This window comes from Eulemur rufifrons, chromosome 9, assembly GCF_041146395.1.
Source record: "Eulemur rufifrons isolate Redbay chromosome 9, OSU_ERuf_1, whole genome shotgun sequence".
Lineage (NCBI taxonomy): Eukaryota > Metazoa > Chordata > Mammalia > Primates > Lemuridae > Eulemur > Eulemur rufifrons.
The window spans coordinates 52,406,849-52,434,810 of NC_090991.1; the positions used below are offsets into that span (position 1 = coordinate 52,406,849).

The 27,962-nt window shown below is 47.5% G+C and overlaps 1 protein-coding gene across 3 annotated transcripts in view; it reads left to right on the forward strand.

Moving 5' to 3' along the window:
- The window catches only part of SEC14L1 (SEC14 like lipid binding 1), a 90,018-nt gene extending 66,443 nt beyond the window's left edge, over nt 1–23,575 (forward strand). For 2 of the 3 annotated variants that reach the window (XM_069482900.1, XM_069482901.1), the window contains 15 exons: nt 2,741–2,890; nt 3,010–3,141; nt 4,716–4,844; nt 5,612–5,855; nt 7,438–7,547; nt 9,013–9,202; nt 11,176–11,264; nt 12,373–12,443; nt 13,335–13,506; nt 13,848–13,982; nt 16,564–16,698; nt 19,124–19,375; nt 20,542–20,720; nt 21,134–21,235; nt 23,020–23,575. In XM_069482900.1, the coding sequence (XP_069339001.1) occupies nt 2,741–2,890; nt 3,010–3,141; nt 4,716–4,844; nt 5,612–5,855; nt 7,438–7,547; nt 9,013–9,202; nt 11,176–11,264; nt 12,373–12,443; nt 13,335–13,506; nt 13,848–13,982; nt 16,564–16,698; nt 19,124–19,375; nt 20,542–20,720; nt 21,134–21,235; nt 23,020–23,035 (2,106 nt within the window). In that variant the 3' untranslated portion in view covers nt 23,036–23,575. Of the gene's footprint in view, nt 1–2,740; nt 2,891–3,009; nt 3,142–4,715; nt 4,845–5,611; nt 5,856–7,437; nt 7,548–9,012; nt 9,203–11,175; nt 11,265–12,372; nt 12,444–13,334; nt 13,507–13,847; nt 13,983–16,563; nt 16,699–19,123; nt 19,376–20,541; nt 20,721–21,133; nt 21,552–23,019 lie in introns of those variants that run through there. The other variant, XM_069482903.1, reaches the window with a different exon arrangement.
- Nucleotides 23,576–27,962: the final 4,387 nt, after the last annotated feature.

Consider the following 27,962-nt stretch of genomic DNA (forward strand, 5'->3'; position numbering starts at 1 on the left):
CATGGTTGTAACCCCAATACTTTGGGAGGCCGAGGTGAGAGGATCGCTTAAGGCTAGGAGTTTGAGGCTGCAGTGAGCTATGATTATGCTACAACACTCCAGCCTGGGCAAAGTGCAAGACCTTGAGTGCAAGAGCAAAACCTTGTCTCTCAAAAAATGTTCATTCTTTTTTTTTTTTTTTTTTGATGAGTAGTATTCCCATGGTATGGATGTTCCACAGTTTGTTTAGTCATTTAATTTACTCATTGAAGGACATTTCTGAGTTGTTTCCAGTTCATAGCTATTATGAGTAAAGCTGCTATGAATGTTTGTGTACAGGTTTTTATGAGAGCATAAGTATTCTTTCTCTGGGATAAATGTCCAGGAGTGCAGTTGTTGGGCTATATGGTAGTTGCAGGTTCGGGTTTTAAGAAACTACCTACTTGTTTATAGGGTGGTTGTACCATTTTACATTCTTATCAGCTATGTCTGTGTGATTCTGTTTCTCCATGTCCTTACTAGCGTTTGTTGTTGTCCCTATTTTTCATATTAGCCATTCTGATAATTGTATAGTGAGACCCCTTTGTGATTTTGATTTACATTTCCCTAATAGGTCATTTCTCTAATGCAGTGGGCCCCAACCTTTTTGGCACCAGGAACCGCGTTCATGGAAAAGAATCTTTCCACAGGGGCGGCAGGCGGGGGTGCCGCCAGCAGTGGGAGTGATGGGGAGCAGGGTGGGAGCACAGCCCCTTAAATACAGATGAAGCTTCCCTCCCTCGCCTGCCGCTCACCTCCTGCTGTGCAGCCGGCTCCTAAGTTTCATGGAAGATAATTTTCCACAGATGTGGGGGAGGGAGTTTGGGGGGGGTGGTGGCTCAGGTGGTGATGCTCGGCCCAGGGGGTTGAGGACCGCAGCTCTAATGAACATCTTTCACGTGCTTATTTGTCATCTCTATGTTCTCTTTGGTGAAATGTCTGTTCCTGTTGTTTGCCATTTTCTAATTGAATTTTTTTAACTGTTGAGTTTTCTTTGTTTTTTAATTGTGGTAAAAACACAAAAATTTACCATCTTAACCATTTTTAAGTTCAGTAGTGTGTCAGAAGACAAAATTACAACAAATTTAAAGATATTAATTGGCTTTTATTTGTGATTCTAGAATCAGGCAACAACACTTCATTCTATAAAATAGAATTTATATGCCAGTGAGCCGCTGACGAGGTTGGCTTTGTAGACAGAAAAGGCTGATGAAAGCAGGAACAGAGAACAAAAAGCAGATTGGCTGTTTCAAAGTTAGTTTCCTTGTAAAGGTTGGAGCAGATGAATGATCATGCTGGCCAAAACTGGCCTGTTTGGGGGTTTGGCTATTCTCTCTCTCTCCCTCTTGATTTCTTGGAAGGTCAGATAAACAACTTAATTTTGGCTTGGTGGTAGGGAAGTTCAGTAAGGGTGACTCCATTTTTATTTGGTCTGTTGGGCCTAGTGCAAGAGCTCAGTCCAAACCAATGGCCTCCTATAAATTTTATGTAACAATTGTTAACTATATTTACACTGATGTACAACTAACTGTTGAGTTTTGAGGGTTTTTTTCCCCCTTTTTGGTAGAAACAGAGTCTCACTATGTTGCTCAGGCTGGTCTCAAACTACATCCTCCCCCCCTCAGCCTCCCGTAATGTTGGTATTATAGGCATGAGCCACTGTGTCCAGCTAGGAGTTTTTTCTTTGTTCTAAGTACTAGTCCTTTGTCAGATAGACATGTGGCTTATAAATATTTTTTCTCAGTTTGTAGCTTGTTTTTTTTTTATCCTCTTAATAGGGTTCTGTAGCAGAACAAAAGTTTTACATTTTGATGAAGTTCATTTTATCTATTTTCCTTTTCTAGATTATGATTTTGCCTAGCCCTAGATCCCCCAAATTTTCTCCTATTTTTTTCTATTAATAAAAGTTTTAGTTTTATATTTAAGTTCACGATCCATTTTGAGTTTTTATATAAGATGAGAGGTTTAGTAGGTCAAGGTGTTTTTTTGTTTGTTTGTTATTTTGCCTATGGATGTGCAGTTGCTCCAGTAACATGTTTAAAAGGCCGTCCTTGCTTGAATCACTTCGTGCCTTTGTCAAAAATCAGTTGGGGCTGGTCCGAAGATAGTCAGTTATCTCACTTGATTGTTCACAGTCACAGATTGAACTCCTTGTTTTACTACTTTCCCCCCCTCCCCCCCTCCTCACTACTGCACTTGACCAGTAAAAAAAAAAAAAAAATCGGTTGGGCATATTTTTTTGGGTCCACATCTGGATTCCGTATTCTGTCCCATCAGTTTCTGTCTGTTCCTCTACCACATGGTCTTGGTCACTGTAGCTGTATAGTAAGCCTTGCGGCCAGTTTGAGTGGTTCTTCCCAATTTATTCATCTTTTAAAAACTTGTTTTAGCTATTTTAGTTCCTTTGCCTTTCTGTATAAATTTTAAAATAATCTTGTCTATAGCTGGAGAAGAATCTTGCTGGGATTTTGGTGGGAATGATGTTAAACCTGTGTATCCGTGTGGGGAGAACTGACAGCTTCGCTAGGTTGAGTCTTCCAATCCATGAGCATAGAATGGTGTTTTTCTTTTTTAATGAAAGCTTCAGATGTAAAGACACAGAGAGTTGTGATGCCCCCGTTGTCATTTATTGAGAGATGCTTTTGTTGCAGGGAGAATTATCAACAGACTGATTGCATCTTTGTTCAGTCTTTGTTTTATATATATGCTTTTTATTTCACAGGCCTATGAAAGGAGGTTTCCTACATGTCCTTTGATTCCGATGTTCGTGGACAGTGACACTGTGAATGAATTCAAGAGTGAAGATGGGGCTATTCATGTCATTGAAAGGCGCTGCAAACTGGATATAGATGCACCCAGACTGTTGAAGAAGGTAACTAAAAAGGACATCTTAGAAGGCAGTCTCCCAAAAGACAAAATGAACTTGTGCTTACAGCTCCTGTTGCAGTTGGGTGTTATTGATAAACTCTTTTTCTCTTTATGTCTTTAAAGATTGCCGGAGTTGATTATGTTTATTTTGTCCAGAAAAACTCACTGAATTCTCGGGAACGTACTTTGCACATTGAGGCCCATAATGAAACGTTTTCCAATCGGGTCATCATTAATGAGCATTGCTGCTATACAGTGAGTAATCTCCGTCATTCGGCAGAAGATGGCAAGATCGTGCTGACAAGGACTGTTTGATCACTGTTTTAAACAGTGCATCTCTTTGTGTTAGAGGGCTGTTCTTCCTCAGATATTGTTACTCATTTCTGACCCGTGAGATCAGGAGGGTAGCAGGTGTGGTCTCCTGCAGAATGGATTTCATGGTTGTGGCAGTTCAGGCAGCCAAGTGATGCCTTGATTTGTTTTCAACCATTACTTTCACAAGCCACTTCTTTTCTGGTCCCACTATAATACTTTAGAAATATATATTGAAGGACCAAGATGATGTGTACCTTTAGATTAGAGCTGAGAGCATTTATTTGTCTTAGCATCTTCATTGCTTACCACCCTGGTTCAAGAATTTCTTTTACCAAATTGTTAGAATAACTCCTACTGGGTCTCTGCTTCTGTCCTTGCCCTCCTGCACAGTATCCTCAACACTGAATCCAAAGTGATCCATTTAAAGTATGTCAGATGACATCACTTCTCTGGGCTCAAAACCCTGTAATGTCTCCACAGTTCACTCAGAGAAAAAACCCAGAGTCCTTCCCGTGGCTTACACGGCTCCCGCGTTCTCTCCTGATTGCATCTTTCCTGTGCCTCCCTTGGTGTGTGCAGGCCTGCCGGCCTTCCTGCTGTTCCCTGGCCATGAGGCAGGCCTCCCCCAGGGCTTGGCTCCGAGAGGCGATGCCAGGGCTGCTCTGCCCAGATCTCTGCTTGACCCTCTCCCTCACTGCCTCCTCCATGAAGACATCCCTGACTGCCCTGTTTAACTCTGCAGCCTGCCTTCCCATCCTGGTGCTTATAACCCTGTTCCAGCTTTTGTTTATTCCATGGCACTTATTTTCTAACAGCCATGTAGTTTCTTACCTGTAATACTTACGGTTCATCCTCTGTCCCCCATCAGAGAGGAAGGGTTTTTTTGTTCGTAATGGAGGATGCACAGCACGAGTATGTTGAATGCATGAAGGAACCAAGAATGAAAATGAAGCTCTCCTTTTATGGTCATTTTTAGAATATTTTGGAAAAATTATTTGGATATCTTCATGATTTTGAATTTTGCTGTATAATTTTTTTCTGCATGGCTGGGCCCAGTGGCACGCCTGTAATCCTAGCACTCTGGGAGGCCGAGGTGGGAGGATCGCTTGAGATCAGGAGTTCGAGACCAGCCTGAGCAAGAGCGAGACCCCATCTATACTAAAAAAATAGAAAGAAATTAGCTGGACAGCTAAAAATACATAGAAAAAATTAGCCGGGCGTGGTGGCACATGCCTGTATTCCCAGCTACTCGGGAGGCTGAGGCAGAAGGATCGCTTGAGCCTAGGAGTTTGAGGTTGATGTGAGCTAGGCTGACGCCATGGCACTCTAGCCCGGGCAACAGAGCCAGACTCTGTCTCAAAACAAAAAAAAAAAATTTTTTTTTCTGCTGTTTTCATGGTAGTGACATTTTTAGTAAAATGTGTGTTTCTTCTGGTTACCAGTTAACGGAGGAGCTGACAAACGATAACGCAGTTGTCAGGGTAGTTAGTGGGAATCTTTCTCTCTATTTGTAGGTTCACCCTGAAAATGAAGATTGGACCTGTTTTGAACAGTCTGCGAGTTTAGATATTAAATCTTTCTTTGGTTTTGAAAGTACTGTGGAAAAAATTGCAATGAAACAATATACCAGCAACATTAAAAAAGTGAGTTGATCTTGGGATTCTCTCTGAAATGATGGGTTGGCAGTCTTTTTGGAAGGCTGGGGAAGGGGCAGCCATTGCTTACAGAGGAGATGCTTTGACCCTGCCTGTGCCTCAGTTTCAGGTATAAGGGGTCCAGATTGCTAGTGCTGATGGAGGGAGGAGGCGCTTGTAGCTGCTGGCCACAGCACTCTGCTTGGAGTTGCCGGGAAAGGTGGAAGCTGGGGTACAGCAGCAGCTAGCTTACGGCACCCCCAGGTCCCAGCCAGGGTTTGCTGGTGAGGAGTACTGTTGCACTGAGGAGATTCTTACCAGGCAGGCTCGCGGGGGTCCCCAGCCCCCAGATGGTTAGTTCCATCTTGCAGGGAAGACCTTCCCTTCTTGTTTGTGTGCTGCTGCTCACCGGTTATTATGGAATCATGGTTTTGAAATATATCATATGAGATCTTGAAGGCTTATTTTATTTTCAGGGTGCTGTATTAGAAAGAATTTGGGCTGAGACATAAAGCATATATTGAGTAGAAGTACGGTAAATCAGTGTTTTAAAATAGTCCTATGAAAAGTTCCATCTCTTTAGATATTATTTTCCTAAACTTTAGGAGAAGAGGAAGTAAAATAGTTAAGAAAAACAAAAATGCAAGGTGTTTGGCTTTTGTTCCCCTATTTATTTTCATAACAATTCAGTTTTATTAGCGTTTTAAAAACTTGCAAGGGTTGAATTATTTCAATATTGACTATATATTTACCTCAAAATGGGTTTTGTTTTAAAGGGAAAAGAAATCATTGAATACTACCTTCGTCAGTTGGAAGAAGAAGGCATAACCTTTGTGCCCCGTTGGACTCCACCTTCCATCACACCCTCTGCAGAATCAGCATCATCATCTTCATCGTGCAAGAAACAAGCAGCGGCTCTGGCCATCGGCATCCCAGATGCTGCCCTTAAGGAAGGGCTGAGCGGCGAGGCCCTCGGCAGCCCTGGCGGGGCACCTGAGCCCGTGGTGGGCACTCCTGACGGTAGGTGCAGAAGGTGCTCAGTTCAGAGAGCAGGACTAGGGCTGAATGTGGCGTCTGCTGCCTCTGCTCACGCTGCCTGCTCTGTTTCCATGGCACGGTAGATAGCACGTGAAGAAAAGATCCAGCTTTTGTTCCTGGCCCTTGTCCTCTAGCTTATAACATACTCTTTTTATTTTTTCTTAGATTTTTTAATAGGCAGGAAGTGATACCAAGTTATTCTTTTATTGAGACCGGAAAATTATTTCTTTTCATTTATGTCAGGTGAAGGTACCTTCAGTGAATGTGAGGCAACAGTCCTCTCAGCACAGCGATAACATCAGCTAACACTTTGTATGCTTACTGTGTGCCAGGTACTGTTCTCTTCACTCAGGTGATGGTGGGGCCGTTTAGGTAGAAATGCTTATTATCCTCATTTTATACACGGGTTAACTGAGGCACAGGGAACCTGAGTAACTAGCCTAGAGTCACACTGGTAGGCAGTGGCCTGGCTGGGTTGAGCCCAGGTGGGCTGGCTCCAGGCTCTGTGTTTGGTGCCTGTGCTGCCTGTCTTGTTTGTTAAACACACACTGCCTTTTTATTTTTAATTATAGGGTAATGCCCATTGTACAGAGTTTAGAAAACATAGAAAAATAAGAAAATTCTGCCACTCGGAAGTTTTGTTAAGATACTGGTATTTCTATTTCTATACATTCTTCTCTGCAGCCAAACTATGCCTTTTGTTAGCTTTCAACAGGTGGTGGGTGTGGGCAGATGGTTTAGAATACATTTTATTTTTCACCTTTTTTTTTTTTTTTTTTTTTTTGAGACAGAGTCTCACTTTGTTGCCCAGGCTAGAGTGAGTGCCGTGGCGTCAGCCTAGCTCACAGCAACCTCAAACTCCTGGGCTCAAGCGATCCTCCTGCCTCAGCCTCCCGAGTAGCTGGGACTACAGGCATGCGCCACTATGCCCGGCTAATTTTTCTATATATATATTTTTAGTTGTCCATATAATTTCTTTCTATTTTTAGTAGAGACGGGGTCTCGCTCTTGCTCAGGCTGGTCTCGAACTCCTGACCTTGAGCGATCCACCCACCTCGGCCTCCCAGAGTGTTAGGATTACAGGCGTGAGCCACCGCGCCCGGCCTATTTTTCACCTTTTGAAATTTTTTTTGTTTTACTTATTTTGCTATCTCATTCTTCCAGCTTGTTACCTTATCGTGAAAAAGATTTCTCGTATTCTTGAACATAGCAGCTCTATTCCAAATAGATTTAGATCCACTTTTATATATGTATATCATGTAGAGCCTCTCTGTATAACTTTGAATTAAACAGTCATTAAATATCTGTTATGGCCATTGTTCTATTATGTACAGTATTGAGACTTGGCGAATCAGGAAGTTGACCTGTGGTTTAGTCAGTGATTTGATCTTAAAGACTATCACTGAAGTTCTCTAGGGTGTCTGGTTTAAATCTGCCATCTCTGCAGTCTCCTTCGCCTCTGTGACTCTAGGAACACACATTAAGTTCACTGAGCAGGAGGACTTGAGAAGCCTGAAGTGTCGTGTTCTCTGTTGTAAATAATGTCATGTGACTTATGTTCCAGACAAGCTGGATGCAGACTACATCAAGAGATACCTGGGCGATTTGACCCCACTGCAGGAGAGCTGCCTTATTAGGCTTCGCCAGTGGCTCCAGGAGACCCACAAGGGCAAGGTGAGCGTTGGCACCAGCACGCGGGAGTGGTGGCCACATTGACGTCACGGACTCTCTCGTCCTGTCCGTAGTTGCTAAGAGCGAATATTCCCAATTGCCATACCTGGAAATGTTCCTTCCAAACTGAAAGTCATTGAATTTCTGTCTTGTGTGTGGCATCTGAGTCCTTGGTGGCAAGTTATAACGTGTACCCTTCCAAATATAATTAGCTATATTTTTCTAGACTTCACGGAGAATGATCTAGATTAATGTCGAGTTATAAAGCAATAGTGTGTCCCAAATATTCCTAAATTTAAATTTTCAGAGGTTTAAAAGGAGTTCAGGGATTAGAAATGTGTGAGCTTGAATTTTGAGGTTTTTGGTGAAATTTTAGCCTCATGAGGAATTAAATTTTTATAATAAGTCTTATGTAGCAAGCAGAGGCTGATTCGTGTGTGTAGCAAGTTACTGACATTATTTAGTAAAGGGAAGCTAGGCATTGCATGTAGCCAGCCTAATGTCTAATTTTGTCAATCCTGGTTACTGGAGACCAAATTACTATGTACTGTTCAGTACCTGTCATCGAAAAAAAAACCACAGTAATAATAGCTACCATTTGTTTTGTATCATGTATTAGACCCTGTTTTAAGCTTTTTATTAAATCCCCCCAACAGCTCTATGAGGTGCTGTTTTCATCATCTCTGTTTTACATGTGAGGAAACTGAGGCAGAGAGCAGTAACTTGCCCAAGATCTCACAGCAAGTGGTGGGTCAGGATTGAAACCCAGGCCTTTTGGTTCCGGAACCTGCATTCGTAACCACCTCCATATAACTGGTCCTTTCTGAGTGAAGATGGTGCCACATGAGTAGGTCACGTGGTTTGAGCTGCTTTCCCAGGAGTGGGGTGGTGAGTGGGCTCCTGCGCCCACTCTCTTGGTCTGCCAGGGGACCAGCCGTCTGCATGCGGAGGCTGTAGCCATGGAGGAAGGTACCTGGTCCACACCAGACCCAGAACACGGTGTTGGTCTTGTTCTTTCTTCAGGGAGGCTGACTGATCAGTTGACAGTAGTGGAATCTACAGAAGGTTCCTGTAAGTTAGGAGCACCACCACATTACCAAAACCAATGTGTTTGTGTATTCTAATTTTTTATTTAAGTGTGATACATACACAGAAAAGTGTACAGATCACAGTTCATAGATTCATGATAGTTCATGGAATTGAAGTGTTTGCTTAAGAAGTTATGTATGCCTTCACTCTATTGTGCTGAAACTAAAATGGAATACTATAAAGATTATTCAAACTAATAATGTTGGTTTTTTGAAGTATTAAGGAAGATTTTTCTGGTAACAGCTACTTTTGAATAGCATAATAAAGCAGCTCACTGTTGATAAGAAGTGTGAGTTTTACAGTCTTATTCTCCTAGCAACTTGGAGTTTTCCCTTAGCAACTTTTAACATTGCTTGGAAACATCTTCTTCTCTTAATAGATTCCAAAAGATGAGCACATTCTTCGGTTCTTACGTGCTCGGGATTTTAACATTGACAAAGCCAGAGAGATCATGTGTCAGTCCTTAACCTGGCGGAAGCAGCACCAGGTAGACTACATTCTGGAAACCTGGAACCCTCCCCAGGTCCTTCAGGATTACTACGCGGGAGGCTGGCATCATCACGACAAAGGTGTGTGTGCACATGCAGCTATGTTCTGTCATGTCTGTCTGGATGTGTCATTAAAGATACCCTTACAGATGTCCTTCCATAAGTTACATGGAGCCCAGATGGGTGCATTGTCCCTCCTCACTCTCTGAATTTGGAAACTTTCCCTAGCTTGAACACATTGACAGCAAATTTCATCATGGCCACGCTGCCATCCCACCCTGGGCAGCCAGGGAGGGGCTGTGCCTGCTGCTTCTCATGACTTGAATCTCCCTGGGAAATGACTTCACTTCCCTAGCTCAGTGGAGTTCGTTTTGACCTATTAGAAACACTGAAATGTCTGTGGCAGAGTTTTTTCAGTGGCATAGTGCTAACAAAGGAACTTTTCAGTGACTTAAACCCCCACAATAGCCGTAAAAATGTTTAGCCAGGTATTTAATAGTTTACATCAAAACAGTGAAGAACTTCAGTGTTGCTTTGGGGAGTAAGTAAAGCATAGATGAAGGACTTAAGTACACTTAAAATGAAGATAGTTTAAATGAGAAATTTAATAAAAAGAAAACTTTTTTAAAAATGAGAAATTGAAAACACGGTTCATTCGAATTGCTTTTCGTATCACGCCTTGCAGGAAGGACCTGCGCTGTCAAAGGTGCCCTGTCTGTTTCCTGGTCCAGAGTGAGGTGGCCGGACAGGGTGGGATTGCAGGCACTGCAGGGCAGCCGTGAGCGGTCACCACGGACCTGGCCCTTCTGCCTCTGCACAAGCCCTTTCAAAACTGTCTGTATTTCTGACTTAATCTTTTGTGTTTCTCCAGATTAATTGTAGCTTTATTAATTTTTACTGGCAGCATATAATATTTATATTTACTCTGCTTTGTGACCCAACCCTTAAAGGGTTAAAAAGTTTGATAGTAAGACACTGACAAATGTGTCTTATTAAATGTCGGGAGAAACTTTTTATAAATTTGCCTGTCAACAAGGTCTTGGGGCACAAAAAAACATTATGCTGTAAGTAGGATGGTTGTAGAGCCAGAGTCTCCTCGGATATGAAGTTCACTGGGTGATATATACACCCCTGGTGAATGTTACAGCACCCCCTGACCCCTGTGTCAAGATGACACTCTGGATCCTCCATTAATGACAGAAGACAAGTCTTAGCTCCTTTTCAGGACCATGATCCATCTGTGTTCTTTCTGCTACTCCCCTTCGACACTGAGTGGCAGCTGGCTAGGTTGTGCTGACTCCAGGGATACACTCTGGCCTGCAAGATCTTTTTCCCCTCTGAGTAGCTGGTCCTTGGCGATAGGGCATTACCTAATGAGTTAGGGTCCTCTCAGGCTCCATCCGTTAGACTTCCAGGCTATGATGAATTAGAGCCAACCTGTGCTGGTTGGTATGGATTTAAGGATTTCCAGGATCTTCTCATTTATCTTGGTCCTTAGAGTGGGAATTGAGGCTGGCATTTTAAAAATCTTGACATTAACTTTTTAGTAACTTATGAAATAAATTATTTTTCTAAGAAGAGAAATTTTATAAGTGCTCTGTATTCATAGGAAAAGTATGTATGGATGTTCTTGTGTCCCCTGCTGTTGAAAATCAGGGGTCTTGCCCAGCCCTGGTTGTTCAAGTGAGGGGACTGTGCCCAGCCTGTGGGCAGCACAGGTGGTTCCTGCCAAGCCTGGGCGGGGGCCCCAGCTCCGCTCCCCTCTCCGAAGCACGGCCGTCTCCAGGACCCTGCTCAGCTGCCACGCCAGTTGCCTCTTACTCTTTCTTTTACAGTTTTTTGGGGGGAAATGTTGGACACACTACCACACACAGAAATCACAGAAGTAGGAAAGAACTTCTGAGGGTAGGAAAGAACTGCTTCTAAGGGCAGGAAAGAACTTCAGCCTCCTCTGGAATATAAGAGAACACATTTCCTTAAGGTTCTTAGAGTTGTTTCTTCAGCGTCACGTCAGGGATGGTGCTGATAATACCCTCTCTGCCCCTCTCCCGCAGACGGGCGGCCACTGTACGTGCTCAGGCTGGGGCAGATGGACACCAAGGGCCTGGTGCGAGCCCTCGGGGAGGAAGCCCTGCTGAGATACGTAAGTGCGCTTGCCGGGATGCCAGGCTACATTTTGGCTTCACACTTCCTTTCTTTGCCTGCAGGATTGGTTTATTACAATGGATCTATTATAACAAACATGTATTGCTTTTATAGTTAGAAAAGAAATATTAATGTATTTTAAAATTTCAACAAAGGACACAAAAGTTATAAAAATGTTTTTCACCGTGGAAGCATCAGTGAAGCAGGGTGCCTCCGCCCGCTGCCTCAGAGCTGACTCTGAGCGTTGTCTTCCCTTCACTCCCACGGCACGTTGGTCCCCACGCTCCTGAGCTGTCACTCACGTCAGATCTCTTAACCGTGTTCTTTCCACTGGCACGTCCTTAACGCAGGCTCTCAGCGTCTTGCGTCTGGACCGTCAGAGAGGCCTGCTGACCTGTCCTCCCCGTCACTCAGGCCACCCCTTCCTCTGCCGCAGCTGGCGTGTTTCCCCGCCCCAGAGAAGAATAAAGAAAAACTGACAGGCACATCTGTAATCTCATATCTAAAGTACCTGCTGGTGGCATTTTGTTGTATATTCTGTTAGGCCCCCTCCCCCACCAAGTGTGTTTGTGTGTTGTGCATACGAACACATCCATGCGTGTGCACGCACACACGTGAAGGTGTGGGCGGACTTCTTCCGTAGGGGAAGGTTTTGCTCATGTAGATCGAGGGGCTCTCTTACGCCAAGCTGTCAGTTGTTCTAAGACTGCCTTTTCTCTTGGCTGGTACGTGTGGTGCCACAGTGTTCCCACGCGTCACAGACACTTGTCTCCTACTCCCCCGAATGCACTTGTTCCGAAGACAGGTCCCCAGACGGAGTCCTCCCCTGCTCAGCTGGTGACTGCCCTGAACTCTCACTTCACTTCCAATAGCTGGTACCTTCGCCATAGATGTTAGTGTTTATTCTCTTTTGAGAGTAAAATATCTTTTTTTTTGTAATATATTTAGTGTGTATGGATGTGTGAGAGAAAATCTAAATGACTTTTTGGTTTACGTGCTTACTGATAATGCGCTGTACTAATGTCACTCTCTTTCGTAGCTTGATGCGATAGTTTCGCCCTCCTTAGACTAGTCATGGTGAATCTGTGTGGCCCCTTTATGCGCAGGTTCTCTCCATAAATGAAGAAGGGCTAAGACGGTGTGAGGAAAATACAAAAGTCTTCGGTCGCCCTATCAGGTAGGCATGGGATTTTGTTTTTCCTTTCAGCTTATTGAGAATATGAATTAAATATTTCTAGTTGATATTTAGAACCAAAATCTGGTAGTTTACTGTTTTCCAAGGGGTTCTAAAAGGTAGAAAATAGGTAAACATGTAATATGGTCAGGTATGGGGTGGTTGCTGGGTTTTGGTATGTTTTGTGCCGCTAGGTGTTGCTGTCATGTCAGTCTGGGTGGGCTGCGGCCTGCCTGCTTGGCCTGCGTGGTCCTCAGGAGCCCAGGCTGCAGGCTGTTTGCCTGTTTGTTTTTGCCTCCCCCTCCCCAAAATTATTCTGTATTTTTGAACCACACTTCTAGTTACTGTAAACTGTTTTGAAAATGTGCAGTGATTGAGAGGTTGACATTGAGCAGGGTATAGAGGTGGTTCACTGGAGTGTGAGTTCCATGAGGGCAGGGGCTTTGAGGGTTTTTCCTCACTGCTGTATTCTCAGCTCCTGAGACAGCACTTGGCTCATTGAATACTTGTTGAAGAATAGCTCATTGCAGTTCCAGCACCGTGCATGTTAAAATGCCAGATGTGTGGCCTGTGGACAGCAGGGCAGGGAGTGGCTTCACGTGTCTAGGGCAGCACACTGGCCTTGCTTGCTGGATCACTGAGCGTGTCTAAGAGAGATTTTTATTCATTGTCAGTCAGCCGTTGATTGCTTTGATATTTCAAGGATTAGTCCTACCGTACTGATTCTAGTGTTTTACTCAAGTGGATATAAAGAGAGTTCATATCACTATACTTGTTATAAAACTGATATATATTTGGAAATGGCTACCAGTGACAAAAAAGAAAAGAAATACAGGACACAGTTTGCTAAATATGCCGTCTATTGAATAAAACACTTCTCTGGGCAACCTGCAGTTCGTGGACCTGCCTGGTGGACCTGGAGGGGCTGAACATGCGCCACCTGTGGAGGCCGGGAGTGAAGGCCCTGCTGCGCATCATCGAGGTGGTGGAGGCCAACTACCCCGAGACGCTGGGCCGCCTGCTCATCCTCCGGGCGCCCAGGGTGTTTCCTGTCCTCTGGACGCTGGTGGGTGTGGGGCCTGTTTTGTGGTAACTGTTAGCATCTCCAGCCATTCAGAAAGCAGATGTGCACGCATTCATGTGCACATGTCTATGACCTTGTCTTAACCGGTTAGGAAAAAGCAAGCATGAGAAGAGAAAATATTTCAAATTGTTTAAGGAGGGGAACAAAAGCAAGATTTTTCTGAGTGTCCTAATGCCATGCAAATAGACCTTACAGAAAAGTTTATCAAACTAGAAGTTCCCATCCCCCGCCATCCTACTCATAATATCACATTGTAATTTTAATCTTTGAAAATCAGACAGCAAAGCAAACATGGCTAAATGGTCTTTTCTCTTCCCATATAGGTTAGTCCATTCATTGATGACAACACCAGAAGGAAATTCCTCATTTATGCAGGAAATGACTACCAGGGTCCTGGAGGCCTTCTGGATTACATCGATAAAGAGATTATTCCAGATTTCCTGAGTGGGGAGTGCATGGTACGTATCAGGCGTGGAGCTGCACAATTGGCTACTTATAGGGTAGGAGAGGTGGGTGTTGCTTTGCTCAAATAATAGTGAGAACTTTTAGTTTGGATTGTTTTTGTTTTGTTTTTCTTGGCTGTCATCTCTGTGATCCAGGGTTAAACCAAAGAGAACAATTTAGATAATTATTGATAATACACATTTCTTCATTATTAAATACCAAGGAGAATTTGTTTTAGAATCTAATATAATTGCAGCTTGCTTTATTCACATAGCTTTGTGTGTGAATCAGATCTTTTACCTGTTTTAGAGGAGCTGTGCATTAAAAAGGAACTATTTTTTTTTTTTTTTTTTTTTTTTGAGACAGAGTCTCACTCTGTTGCCCAGGCTAGAGTGAGTGCCGTGGCGTCAGCCTAGCTCACAGCAACCTCAAACTCCTGAGCTCAAGCGATCCTCCTGTCTCAGCCTCCCGAGTAGCTGGGACTACAGGCATGCACCACCATGCCCGGCTAATTTTTTCTATATATATTTTTAGCTGTCCATATAATTTCTTTCTATTTTTTAGTAGAGATGGGGTCTCGCTCTTGCTCAGGCTGGTCTCGAACTCCTGAGCTCAAACGATCCGCCCACCTCGGCCTCCCAGAGTGCTAGGATTACAGGCGTGAGCCACCGCGCCCGGCCAAAAAGGAACTATTAAAATCAAATCAGTTCTCAAGATTTTTCCCTTGACAATAAATAAATCAAAATAACATTTTTGACTGGGCGCGGTGGCTCACACCTGTAATCCTAGCACTCTGGGAGGCCGAGGTGGGTGGATTGTTTTAGCTCAGAAGTTTGAGACCAGCCTGAGCAAGAGCGAGACCCCGTCTCTACTAAAAATAGAAAGAAATTATCTGGCCAACTAAAAAATATATATAGAAAAAATTAGCTGGGCATGGTGGCACATGCCTGTAGTCCCAGCTACTCAGAAGGCTGAAGCAGTAGGATCGTTTAAGCCCAGGAGTTTGAGGTTGCTGTGAGCTAGGCTGACGCCACGGCACTCACTCTAGCCCGGGCAACAAAGCGAGACTCTGTCTCAAAATAAATAAATAAATAACATTTTTAAAGTGAAAAAAGTAAGGGAAGTGTTTCTCTTTCGTGTAAGTTTGGCGTTTTTAATACATTGAGTCAGTGGAGGCAAAGGCCTCCACTTCCATGCCCTGTGCTATGAGAAGCTGAGAGCCCTGGGGCCCTACAGCCACGGCACACGTCGAGCCGTGGGAGGGTTAAAGGCACTGGAGCTGTAGTGTTCCAAGTGGAGTGCTCCATGGTGCGCAGTGGCAGCTAAAGCCAGCAGGGAATCATGGCTCTTATCAGAAAGATCTTCAGTCATCCTTCATACAAAGTTAGCTTTTTGAGATGTGTACCCACTGGATTCCACTCATGTATTTAGCTAATGAATTGGGCTTTCAGGGGAATCTTTCTGAACGGTTAGAGAAATTTAGAAAATGTACGAGATTAGCTCTCAGCTCATCTGTTCTGCTTTGAGGAAATTGCAGGCATAATCACGGCACAATGCAAAGAGCAAGTAAATTATAGGACTAACTTACCGAGTGCCCATGAGATAAACCATGGGGTCAAGTTTGTAGAAACCCATGAACTGCTATCATTATAGAAGAAACTACTCCCTGCTTTTGCTCCTTCTAACCACGACTAGAAGAGCTGAGCTGGAGCAGGAGACTCAACTCACAGTGCAACAAGCCTGTGTGTGTCACGGGTGAAGGTGTTTATAATTGATTCCCAGCTCTCCTGAACTGCTCTTCCAGCTGGGTGTTGAAGAGGAGGCCATTCACTTCCGCTTCCTGTGGCTAGAGAGTGTTTAACCACTATTCAGTCTGGTATTTTTCTAACATTTTGTCATTGCTGTGACATTTTCCATTCATGCTTCTCTAAAAGCTGAAGACTATGTTTATTTTCCACATAGTTGCCTCCCAGGGCTAATAACATAGGCAGTAGTTGGATTTTATGAACTTGAGCATGAAGTCATTGTATCAAGGTCATTTAAGGAAATTTATGGTATATACAAATTCTAATTCAACTTCACCTAATTCAAGCAAATGCAAAAGAAATTCACTTTTATTAGTTTTTTGCTGGTGTTATAGACCAGTCATTTGACTTGGATTAGACACAAAGCTGTATTCATTGATTATATATGTTGACTGTAATTTCATATCATAAAGAGAATGCCTGTGGCTGTTGAGAATAAAACTTTTTCTTAAAATAATGATTTTCCTTTACAGCACAATGTAAATACTTCTAATTCTTGTATCAACCAGCTTTCGTAATTGCGTCCAGTGCCTTGTGCATATTAGTACGGATTCTGTGGTCAGTCTGCCTCAACTGGTCCCATTTATTCAAAGTAAAACACATGTATTTAAGTGGTTTTTAGGAACTATATTGCTCAGTGGTACAGAATATTTTACCACCTTACCAGTGTTTTCTGTTTCTAGGCAGATGCCAGGAGTTGGGCGCGCTGGAGGGTGCTGGCCGGCACGTCTGGGCTTTACGGGGTTGGTTTGCGTTTGCCCAGCCCTCACTGCCATGTTTTCCTTTGCAGTGTGAAGTGCCAGAGGGCGGACTGGTCCCCAAATCTCTGTACAGGACTGCAGAGGAGCTGGAGAACGAGGACCTCAAGCTCTGGACTGAGAGCATCTACCAGTCAGCGAGTGTGTTCAAAGGGGCCCCGCACGAGGTACTCCCGCCCCTCCCCACAGTGCTCTGCAGCCGGCCTTCCTGCCGGGGCTTCCGACAACAGTCAGCTCGTCTTTCTGGTCTTTGTCTTTGGACTTCCGTTGACACTTGATACTGAGTTTCAGTCCATGTCAGCGTGGGAGAGCGGGGCTCCCGGAGTAGAAAGTAGCTGTGCCCCGTCGGGCGAGGAAATCCGACCTCTCGACCACCTCCCGACCTCCTGTTACGCTTGGTTTATTTAATGGTTATAGAGAACAAGTTTCATTTCCTATTTTTTCTTGACTGGGTTTGGTTATTTATATTTTTTAAGGAATTTGCTGATTTTTGTGTCTTATGGAGCGAGGAGAAACAGCACGTCTCTATTCCCTTCTTGCTGTCACATTGTGGTGCAGAAGCAGGAGGATTCCTGTGTTTCCGTGCACGATGTGCCGCACTGTAGCGTCATGAATGACCCTAAGCTGTAGGACCCACAGTGGAATCGCCCTTCTTAGCTCTAGGGCAAGGTTTGTGGCTCGGAGTGGTTGGAGAGGACGGTGGCGCTTTGTACCGAGCAGGTGTTGGTGGGAATGCGGTGCTGGCTTGGCTGTTAGTGGAGCCGACCCCTTCCCACCTTCTGCTCTGGCAGCACCGGCTCGGAGCATCATTGCTGCAGTCGGTGCCTCCCTGTGGCCAACCCGACACTTGTGGGGCAAGTGGACAAGGGAATACTGTTGCCATGATTTGAACAAGCAGAGACAAATTTGGTGTGCCCTGCTCATCGGTTCTATAGGGGGAGTCTGAAAGTTTGTAACTGTCTGGAGGATTATGTGTATTTTTTTTTTTTTTTTTTTTTTTTTTTTTTTTTTGAGACAGAGTCTCACTCTGTTGCCCAGGCTAGAGTGAGTGCCGTGGCGTCAGCCTAGCTCACAGCAACCTCAAACTCCTGGGCTCAAGCGATCCTACTGCCTCAGCCTCCCGAGTAGCTGGGACTACAGGCATGCGCTACCATGCCCGGCTAATTTTTTCTATATATATTTTTAGCTGTCCATATAATTTCTTTCTATTTTTAGTAGAGGTGGGGTCTCGCTCTTGCTCAGGCTGGTCTCGAACTCCTGAGCTCAAACGATCCGCCCACCTCGGCCTCCCAGAGTGCTAGGATTACAGGCGTGAGCCACCGCGCCCGGCCAGGATTATGTGTATTAATTTCGCACTTGGAGGGCTGGCTCGACAAGGCAGAGTGCTTGCTTGTTGTTTACGAGTAACTGTCAGTCTTGTCCATGTTTGAAGAACTCAGGGGCACTGCGTGTCCCCTGTGAGTCACGGAGCATCTGCAAACATGAAAATGGTAACAACTTCAGTTCTGCTTTGGGGATTATTCAAACCACAGATCCAAGAAAGCAATACACCTAAAATGAAGGCTGAACTAAATGTCCCCACTGTGAATGCAGGAAGAAAATGCCTGTCAGAATGGGGGACAAGGTCTCAGGACAGATCTGCCCTGGGGAGCCACTTTGCCGGAGATAGTTGGCTGTGCCATGTAGTGCCACCTACTGTTCTTGAATCTATTTAAGGACATTCGGATGTGGCATTTAATGGTGAGAAGTGGCAGTGGTAGGATTGAAGAAGGTGTCTGGCGTGCAGAGCAGCGAGTGCAGAGGGCACGGTGGGTGCCGGCGGAGGTGACAGGCAGCTGCAGGGGCGAGAGCAGGGCCTGCTCCTCTGTGTCCTTAGGTGGGGAGTTTGCAGTGACTACAGAACTCTGTGCAGCTGCTTTTAATCCTCACATCCTTCCCACACTAATCTTTTGAAACTATTAACTTTGATCATTCCCTGCTGGGAAGCTTCTGTCAGCGCAGCGTAAGTTCAGGTTTTAGATTGGCACTCCACAGCTGGGCCATTTCCCACCCCTGCCCCGACAAGGGCCTTGAGCACGCCTCGCTCGGGCAGGCCCGTGCCTTGCTCCGGCCTCACCCCTGGCTCGGAACGCTGCCTTGTGTGGCTCCTCTGCCTGCTATTTACTTAGCTCCCACCTTCTCCAGGGCCTTCTGGTGCTTTGCAGCTGAGAGCAGTCCACTGAGCCCTCACGTGCACGGTGCTGCTGTGCTGTGCTGTTAAGACCCAGTCTCTTGGAATGCTGTCTGAAGGTCATGTACTGGAAATGTCTGGACTGTGGGTATAGAGCACAGCACAGAACTTGGTACATGAACACACGTAGCAGGAACCACTGGTTGAAAGCATGAAAAGAGTGAGTGGGAAGGCTGGATGGTCATGGTCGAATGACCGACTCTGTGTAGAGAGACCTGCCCACAGGGATCTGGGCCCGGCCGGACCCCCCAGCTCATACACATCTGGACTGAGAAGCCCCTGGAGGGGTCAGTGTTGTCACAGCATCAGTGTGGGGCTCATGCCCATGGATCTCAGTTGTCTGATGCAGTCTCTCTTTCCAGATTCTCATTCAGATTGTGGATGCCTCTTCAGTGATCACTTGGGATTTTGATGTGTGCAAAGGGGACATTGTCTTTAACATCTATCACTCCAAGAGATCACCACAGCCACCCAAAAAGGACTCCCTGGGGGCCCACAGCATCACTTCTCCAGGCGGGAACAACGTGCAGCTCATAGACAAAATCTGGCAGCTGGGCCGTGACTACAGCATGGTGGAGTCGCCCCTCATCTGCAAGGAAGGAGAAAGCGTGCAGGTAACACCCCGCCTCTTTCTCTGCAGCAGGCAACTGACTCGAGAAGAGTCTTTTGCTTCGTTCCTTCAAGAAGCCTGTGTGGCTTCTCGAGGTGCTGTCCATCCGTGGAGAGCCCTTAGGTGTGGCCAGTGGTAGTTCTGCTTCTTGACACCCCGAATGGCTCCAGAAGCCCAGTGAGTCTTAGAGAAAAAGAGCTCAAGCCTAAGCAGTCGTTTTGGACAGAATCCATGACTTGTATCTAAAGCACATGAGTTTTCTCAAAAGCAACATGTGACAGGAAGGAAAGAGCATTATATGCACATAGACAGCTGGGTTTCAGAAGGCTCCACTGAGACATAATTTGACCGTGTTGTGTTTGTCTTTTTCAAAGGAAAATCACACTAAATAGAAGTGAGAGGAACAAGTACTTAGAGAACTATTAACTCTCATTACCAAACATTCTAATTTGTTTAAAAATGCTGTCAGTTCATTTTTAACATTTTGGCCAGTTATTTTGAGTGCCTGTGCTCAAACGGTAGTTCTCTGGGTGTTTTTGGCCTTCATAATAGATGCATAATTTTGCTGCCTTTACAGTTTTCAGGGATAAGCCTGTCAGTGTTGCAGTGGTCTTAGATGCAGATTAAGAGAGAATGTTTTATCCAGTTTTTAAAATAATGAACATTTTAAGCTGTATCATCACAATTTTTAAATCCAAAATTAATGGAGAAAGTAATTTTCTTAGATTGACTGTAGATTGACATCCTTTTAACCCAGAATATGCTGGTAGGTGATTGGAAGCACGTCAGAGAAGAGCTGCCTGGTCCAGAGGACCTCTGCCGAGCCCCCGAGCCCACGCGGAGGGCCCCTCCAGAGCTGCCACCCGCCAGGCTCCTGCTTCCCTGTGGCCTTCCTCCCCGTGGGGGCGTGGCCTCACCAGGGCGGCAGACACAGAGTCTGTCCCTGTGGCCTTCCCAGCACAGGCAGAGCCTTGCCACGTTCAGTAGGTGGAAGGATGTTGAATTCCTGGTAGTGAACCCAGATAGCAGGTCCTTGCTGCCGTCGAGATGGGCACATACTACTATTAAATAATAAGTCTCAGAGACACCTGCCCTCGGCAGTGCTCAGACCACTTTAGGATCGGGATCGAAGGAAGTCCTCCTCAGCTGCCACTGCCTGGCTTGTTTTAGGGCTCACATGTGACCAGGTGGCCGGGCTTCTACATTCTGCAGTGGAAATTCCACAGCATGCCCGCGTGTGCCGCAACCAACCTGCCCCGGGTGGACGACGTGCTGGCCTCCCTGCAGGTGTCTTCTCACAAGTGTAAAGTGATGTACTACACCGAAGTGATCGGCTCTGAGGATTTCAGGTATGGCTCCCTGCCACAGCTGCTGCTGTGAGAGCTAGGTGTGGTCCGAAGGAGGCTGCAGTTCTGCGCCGTGTACAGGGTCAACAGTGACGGCAGGTCCTAGGTATGCTCAGGGAGTGGCTTTGGGGTCATCTGTTGGTGCTAAGAGTCCTCGCACATGTGCCGCGGGAGAGCGTCAGGGAGGTGGGGCAGACTTTGCTTCTGCTTGCTTTGCGATGTCCATGCACAGGCCATGGGAAGCCGCTCCCCCAGGTGGGACACTCACAACCCACCTCCACTTTCTGAGTGCTGACGGGGACGGAGTGGAGCGGGCGGAGAGCAGGATGGGCTGGGAAGTCCAGAAGGCAACGTGGGCAGGTGGGTGACTTACAGATGGGTCCTCACACCTTGTCCCCTCCGTGTGCTGTTTGCAGAGGTTCGATGACCAGCCTGGAGTCCAGCCACAGTGGGTTCTCCCAGCTGAGTGCTGCCACCACCTCCTCCAGCCAGTCCCACTCCAGCTCCATGATTTCCAGGTAGTGCCGCGACGCCTGTGCCTAGTGTGCGGAGGGGATGGCCACACCTGCTTGGACAGCCAGCCACGCTCCGCCCGCCCACCCAGCGGCGACATTGTGCAGACTCCTCACCTCTAGATAGCAGATAGCTTTCCAGATGGTTAATGTAGTCATTTGATCCCAAAGCTATCTTGGCAGGTAGTTTTAACTCTAACCCTAACTTTAACTCAATAGCCATAGATTTTGTATACAGTGTGCACAAAATCAAACCAGAGCACAAGGGCTCTCTTGAAAAAAAAGTAGTTTATATACCAATTAAGAGATTAACTTTATCTCAAATATTGATGCAAAAAATTTTTCTAACAAACTCTGCATTGTGCATTAGTGGGTGAATTCCTGTTAACACCCTCCAGAGCTGAGTCCCACCTCCTCCCACGGAGCAGAAGCTGCCGCCTTGTTTCCCCTAAACTGCATCATAGTCCTCACGTGTCCTTGCCGTTAGTCGAGATGGTCTGTGAATTTAGTGACAGCCCTAGAGGTCCCTCCTCTGAGAATTGAAAGGCAGCCTGCGGAGCACCCCGTCCCACGGGCCCATCCCCTCACTGTCCTGAAATGGGTGCTGGGGGCTCAGGAAGGACTCCCCGCAACTCCAGGAAAATGCCGCCATCATTAAACATTACTTTCTCTTTCCTCCTTTTCAAATCTCTGATATTTTTCAGAGCAGGATTTTTCTGTGTAGGGGATTCTTTCCCTTTTTTCTTCTGTGTCGCTCTTAACTGCAGCATGTTACGAACGCATTGTAGATCATCTCCTCTGTGCTCTCTAGTGGCTTTCCGCCCTCAGAGCACAGGTGGCCCTTCCAGTCGCTGGAAGGGAATTTTGGAAACAGAGTAAGTCAGGCTTGCCATGTCGACACTCCACAGTGCTGGTTCGAGCTAACCAGCATATGCCCGCGTTGCCACTCAGGTGGCGTGTGGCTTGTAGGAGCCCTGCTTCTTTGTATATGGAAATTGTGGGCTGTGTGTGTGCGTGTGAGCGAGTGTGTGCTTGTGCGTGTGTGCACACGCATGGCAGTGGGTGCTGGTGGGGAGGGGCAAATAGAAGCTTAGGTCAAGTCACAAAGGATTCTTCATAGAAGCAAATCAGAGTGTGGGGTTAGTTTGCCTTTTACATTTCTGTTTTGATTCCCGATGACAAAGCTGCTCTGTCTTGTATAGGCCCTCATTTTGTTTTTCAGCTTTTTGTGGGAAAAGCAGGTTATTTGTGAATCTGTCCAGAAGTTGCATAGGGGAAGCCTCCATGATAAAGACATGTGTGTGTTTTTGTGCGTGGCTGTGCTTTTAAAGGCTGTGCTTTTAAAGATATGTGCCAAAACCTACACAGCCATCATCTGTGTGCATGGTGGGCACATACATGCTAGATTGCGTGTCTTAGCTCCACTCTGAAGGTGCTAGGTGGGTGCTTTGTGACCACAGAGCTGTGTGGAGGCCATGCGCCCCGTGGGGGTGTTGGGAGGGCTGGGCTGAGACCAAGAAGCCCCTCACCTGTCAGGTGAGCCCTCATGGCCGCCTGCACCCTGAAGACGTTCCTGGGCCTCTCCTGGGATTGCCTGCCCTTCTGGACCACAGCTGTGCATTTCCACAGAGGGTGGGCTCCTCATTGGCCTGGAAGCCCGTCTCCCAGAAGCACGGCAGGGTTGGTCAGTGCCTCTGTGCCGATGCCACTCGTGCTTCCTGTTTCCAAATTAGAAGGACCTGAAGATGGTCCCCTGCTTTCTCTTTCTTCTCTCTTTCTCTGTGTCTCAGATGGCGATTTTGCTGACAGCTGCCAAGAAAACGCTCCACTCAACAGTCCTCATGTGCCCAGAGATGTTTATAGAACTATTTGAATTGCAGCAATCCCCCCCACCCCCAGGCTGAAGATCTGTTCTTTTAAGTTGATTCAGGAGCGGCTCTGTTTTACCCCATAGAGTCCAGTGCATCTCTAAGAGTTCAAAGCACATGACTGCACAAACGCTCACAGGGTTTACTCTTGAGTAACGCACCACCTCATCCTCCTTGTAAGGAAGTTACGGGGCATCTGTGGTTTGAGTATGCAGTTTGTGTTACATCTCTCGACTTTTATTACCTTGCCACTCTTTAAAAATGCTGCTGTCATTTCCCTTTTTTTCAGTACTAATGATTCTTTGGTTTTCCATTACTAGTGTCTCAATTCACTTTCCTTCCTAAATTCATTATTTGCATATCAAATTCTGTAAATGTTTTGTAAACATATTACCTCACTCTTGGTAATACAATACTGATAGTCTTTAAAAGATTTTTTTATTGTTATCTATAATAAATGTGAACTGTTTAAAGAAAAAAGGGTCTTTTTCTTGTTGGGAACGGGAGTCTCCCTTGAATGTTTGAAATTCCTAGGGGACTTTAGAGATTGAAGAAAGAAGAGAGCTTCAGAAGCCAGAGTACTGGTATTCTGGAAGTTCGAGAAGAGTGTTTAGCTTGTGCAGGACTGCGTTTTGCAGGCAAGTAGACCGTCCTGCAGGCAGGTCCCAGCCGTAAGTTTGCTGATGGAGAAGAGAAACCCAGTGTTTGTAATCCTGTCACTTCTATAAAAAGATATGACATATCTTTTCTTAAACTCAGCCAGATCAAACATGACTATTGTTATGATACCTGATGTGAAGTTTCTTTAGTAATAAAAAGGATTGCTTTAATCAGGAGCCTCCCAGAAAATGAAAGAGGCAGGTGTGGGCCATTGGAAGCCTGGGTCACCTTACCCCGGCTAAGCAGGTGGGACTGCAGGGCCCGAGGACACAGCAGGCTGCCGTCTCCACGAGGCACAGGGCAGGCCAGGAAGAAGCTGTGGCAGGCCGGCCAGGGTGCAGAGGCCGGAGCCGCCTCCCTCGGGAACTTGGAGGTCATTTGCTTTCCTAGCCAGGGTCTATCTTGGTGGGACACAGCTGAGGGGTCTGGTGGTGCCTGGGGTGGGAAGTGGGGGATGCCTGAAGGTGCCCCACACGTCTGTGGGGTGGCCTGGGCTATGAGTATGGCCATAGGCAGCCAAGATAGGTGACTGCCCAACCACAGCTGCACCGAAGTCGCCATGACTGAGCCAAGCTCTGTTGAAAGAAGGAAAGACTTTTCACGTGGATTCCTCCTGGGCGCCGTGTGCCTGTGCTGCTGGTTGAGTCGGACCTGCTCTCCAAGCCTTTGGGCTGGCGGCAGCGCGGAGGTGAGCAAGGTCAGGGGCATCTTTACCCGCAGCTCGTCTCCCGATGTCCTCAGGAAGTGCCACGCTGAAGTGGAACGTCCTGAACAGCAGTCGTCATGTTTTTATATTGGGCCACCAAGCTGTTACTATGAGTTTATCTTTAAGTGTATCACGTTTCCTTTACTAACAGATCCCTGCGGAACTGTGGCAGAGCCACACCGCAGGGTGCCTTCCCGTCCCTGAGCCGTGGTGGGCGTGCTCGTCAGCGCCATGGGACACACCGATTGGATCAGTTTTGCTTGAGGAGTCAGGGGATTCTGGGAAGATGGTAGTGGCATCCCCACAAAAACTCAATTGCAAAACCTGAGGACAACTGAATCGCACACTTCAAAATGGTGACAATGTCCATGTCTGTTGTATGTATTTTACCACAGGAAACCCTGTGGACGTCATTTACAGCACACTAGGGAATAAGGCATCCCCCGTAAACCCCAAAATGGAGGCGTGTCGGGACAGACCACCAGTGGTCACAAGACCTACCTGAACCCCAGGTCACTGATGTTTTGGGTCACGGGATGTCTGAGGGACGGGAGCAGGACGAGCCCGGGAGGCACCCCGGCCAGTGAGCGTGTAGCGGTGACAGGCCGGCAGCGCTCCCGCCAGAGGCCCCTCTGGACTCCCTAAACCGACCTGCCCGGGCCCCCTGCTAGGAAGGGACCCTGCACTGAGGAGAAATGACTTGGAGCGGAATAAAAATTAAGCAGGATGGGGACAAAGTCCAGGCTGGGAGGGTGCCGGGCAGGCGGCTCTGAAAGCAAAGGACACGTGGTTAAGCACTTCACAGGACAGAAGAGGGAGCTCCACAACACTAGCGGTGCTTCCTGAAGCCCCCTTCATTGCGAAGGCCTGTGAAGTACCGTTACATAAAAATGAGCTCAGAAAAGCATCACAGTCAAATGCACCCAAGCTGGGAAGCGGCGGAACGAGACCCCACGGCCAACGGACGCCAGGCGGCGCCCGCAACACGCTGGGAACCAAAGCTTGAACACCAAGTTTTAAAAAATGAACTAAAAGACACAAAGAAAATAATACAAAACATGAAACTCATAAATCGGAGTTAGAAAAACTCAGAAGTGAGGTGACAGAACCCAGGAAAGAATTAGCGATGAATGAAAAAAATCATTTCAGAAATTGCGACTAAATTAGAAGGAACACAAGGTGGAAAATACAACAGACACCACCCAGCGAGAAAAGAGGACGATTTCGTAAGTCAGAGAGGAAGAAAAGGCCCGGGAGACGAGCCGAGTGGGCTGCGGAAGGCGTGCCGGGCAGGCCGGCCCCCTGATGAGGCTCCAGGGACAATTATAGGAAAAAGAAAGACCTGGGGTGTCTAGGGAGGGCAATCAGTCTTTTCAAGGACTAAGCGCTGTGTCAGAGGAAAATGGAATAGTTAAGATTACTCAAGGGAAGAGTAAGCAAACCTGGCTTTGCAGCATGAAGGGCGCTGCCAGGGCTGCCGGTGCGCGACAGCTGGGGAGAGCTGCTCCCGCAGTCCGGAGTGCGAGAGGGCTGCGGGCCCGGGCCTGGCGCTGTCTGCGGAGCCCAGACGGGCCGGGAAGGGGTGGGTGTGTTGGTTCTGCCCACTGAGAGCTCGCACGTCTATTTTTTTAAATGGAAGGAGGATGTGAGGGCACGTTCGGTGGTAGGACCCGCGTTAGCAGCAGTGCTGACTTGTCACTCTGGGAGTGTGGGTGCTGTGGCATGGGCTGGAAACCAGCGAGTAGCTGGGTGCTTTTCTAACTCCAGCGTTCGGAGCGGAAGGTGCCGTAGGGGAGAGTGAAAAGTGAAGGCTCTGTGGTCTCAGATTGGAGTAGGAAGGTTAATGTGAGCTCGTGAGGCATTTTCATCTTTCAGTATGCGCGTGAGTGTGTTTCTAAGTATGTTCATATCTTTTAGTCCATATATGCTGCTACAAAGAAACACCTGAGGCTGAGGGTCATTGGCTCACGGTTCTGCAGGTGGTAGGTACAGTGTTGGTGGCAAGACCGACATAACCCAGCCTGGGTTCATTAAATACTCAGCATTAGTAGACTCATTTCTTCTTCTGATTTTAAAAATTAAAATTAAAACATGCTGTGGTGCCCTAAAAGACCATGGGTGCTGGTGGAGAAGGAGGCCCTGCTCCCAAAGGCTGGGGCAGGAAGGCCTCAGCGCTCCCCATGCCCTGCCCCACAGCGCACGGGGAAGGGACCTGCCTGGGGTCATGGGCAGTGGCAGAGCCAGACAGCAGGGAATCCTTGAGCCCTGCGGAGCCGGCCCCTCCCTCCGCCCTCCCAGAACGTGCCATGCCGTCTGGGGAACGACGGGCTGAACAGGCTCTTCTGTGAAAGGGGGTGGGGGCACCACCTCCTCGTGCCCCTCCTGCGGGCGTTGGCAGGGTCTGTGCCCACCCTCTGCCCACCAGTGTGGGTGCAGAACTCAGCACCTGGGGAGTCCTCTGGAAGGGGTGCCTGACTGCCTTCGTGAGCTATGAGGGGGGCAGGAGGGCTTCCCTGGCTGCTGGGGTGTGGGGCAGGCTGGCCGCCGGGCAGGTGCCCAGTCCAGGTTCCTAGGGGGCAGCTGCTTGCTTAGTCCTGGGCAGTGCCACCTGTCCAAGGGGCATCGTCCCTCAGGCCACGCACTGATTGCTCCCTAGAAGGAGGTGACAGCCCCAGCTTAGAACAACGGAGGAGCACAAGGACTGACAGCTTCTGGAAGGCTCCAAAGCTGGGTAGGGAGAAGACTCTGGAGACCTTCAGGGAGTCACAGCCTGTTCCCACCTCCTCTCCCCCCGCCCTCGACGTGCCTCCCTGGGCTCGGCTGGGAGAGCTGGGAGCCCTGCACGGGCTGCCCACACTCTGGCCCCGAGGAGGGTCTGGCGGAGTGTCTGTGTGGCGGTCGGGCCACACTGGTCCTGCGCTGCCCTGTGGCCCTTTGGATCCTCTCTCCAGACCCACCCGCCGCCTCGGTGTCTCTCCGTAGTTTTCTGCTTCTGCCCAAGCTGATGCATGACACACACCCGGGAGCATCCGGGCTTCAGCCCTCCCTGCTGACCCCAGCTCAGTGAGGGCCCAGGGACAGGGGGTGGGAGGAGGTGGACGGAGGGGCGGGTGGGCCTGTGGCCAGGCTCACACTCGGGATCTGGCTGCCGTTTTGTTCACAGCCTGGCAGGCGTTCTCTGAAGGAGCGGAGGGACGAATTAATTTATCCTTTGTTGACTCTGAAAGCCTAAAGCCCCCAGCAGAACCGGGCTAATCTCTCTCCTAGAGGCACAGTGCTATTTGTAGAAGGATCTGAGCTTGCTGACTGGCACCTGTGCTGGGGTGGCCCAGGCGGGGCCGCACTACCCTCCTCGAGCCCAGTCCAGGTGAGAACTGGACCACCCATCAGCCAAAAGAGACACACCTGAGCTGACAGGGGCCTGGGCTGAGAAGGGGCCTGGGCTGGGAAGGGCCCTGGGAGGGGCCTCCATGCCCGCTCATTTCTCAGGGAGGCAGCG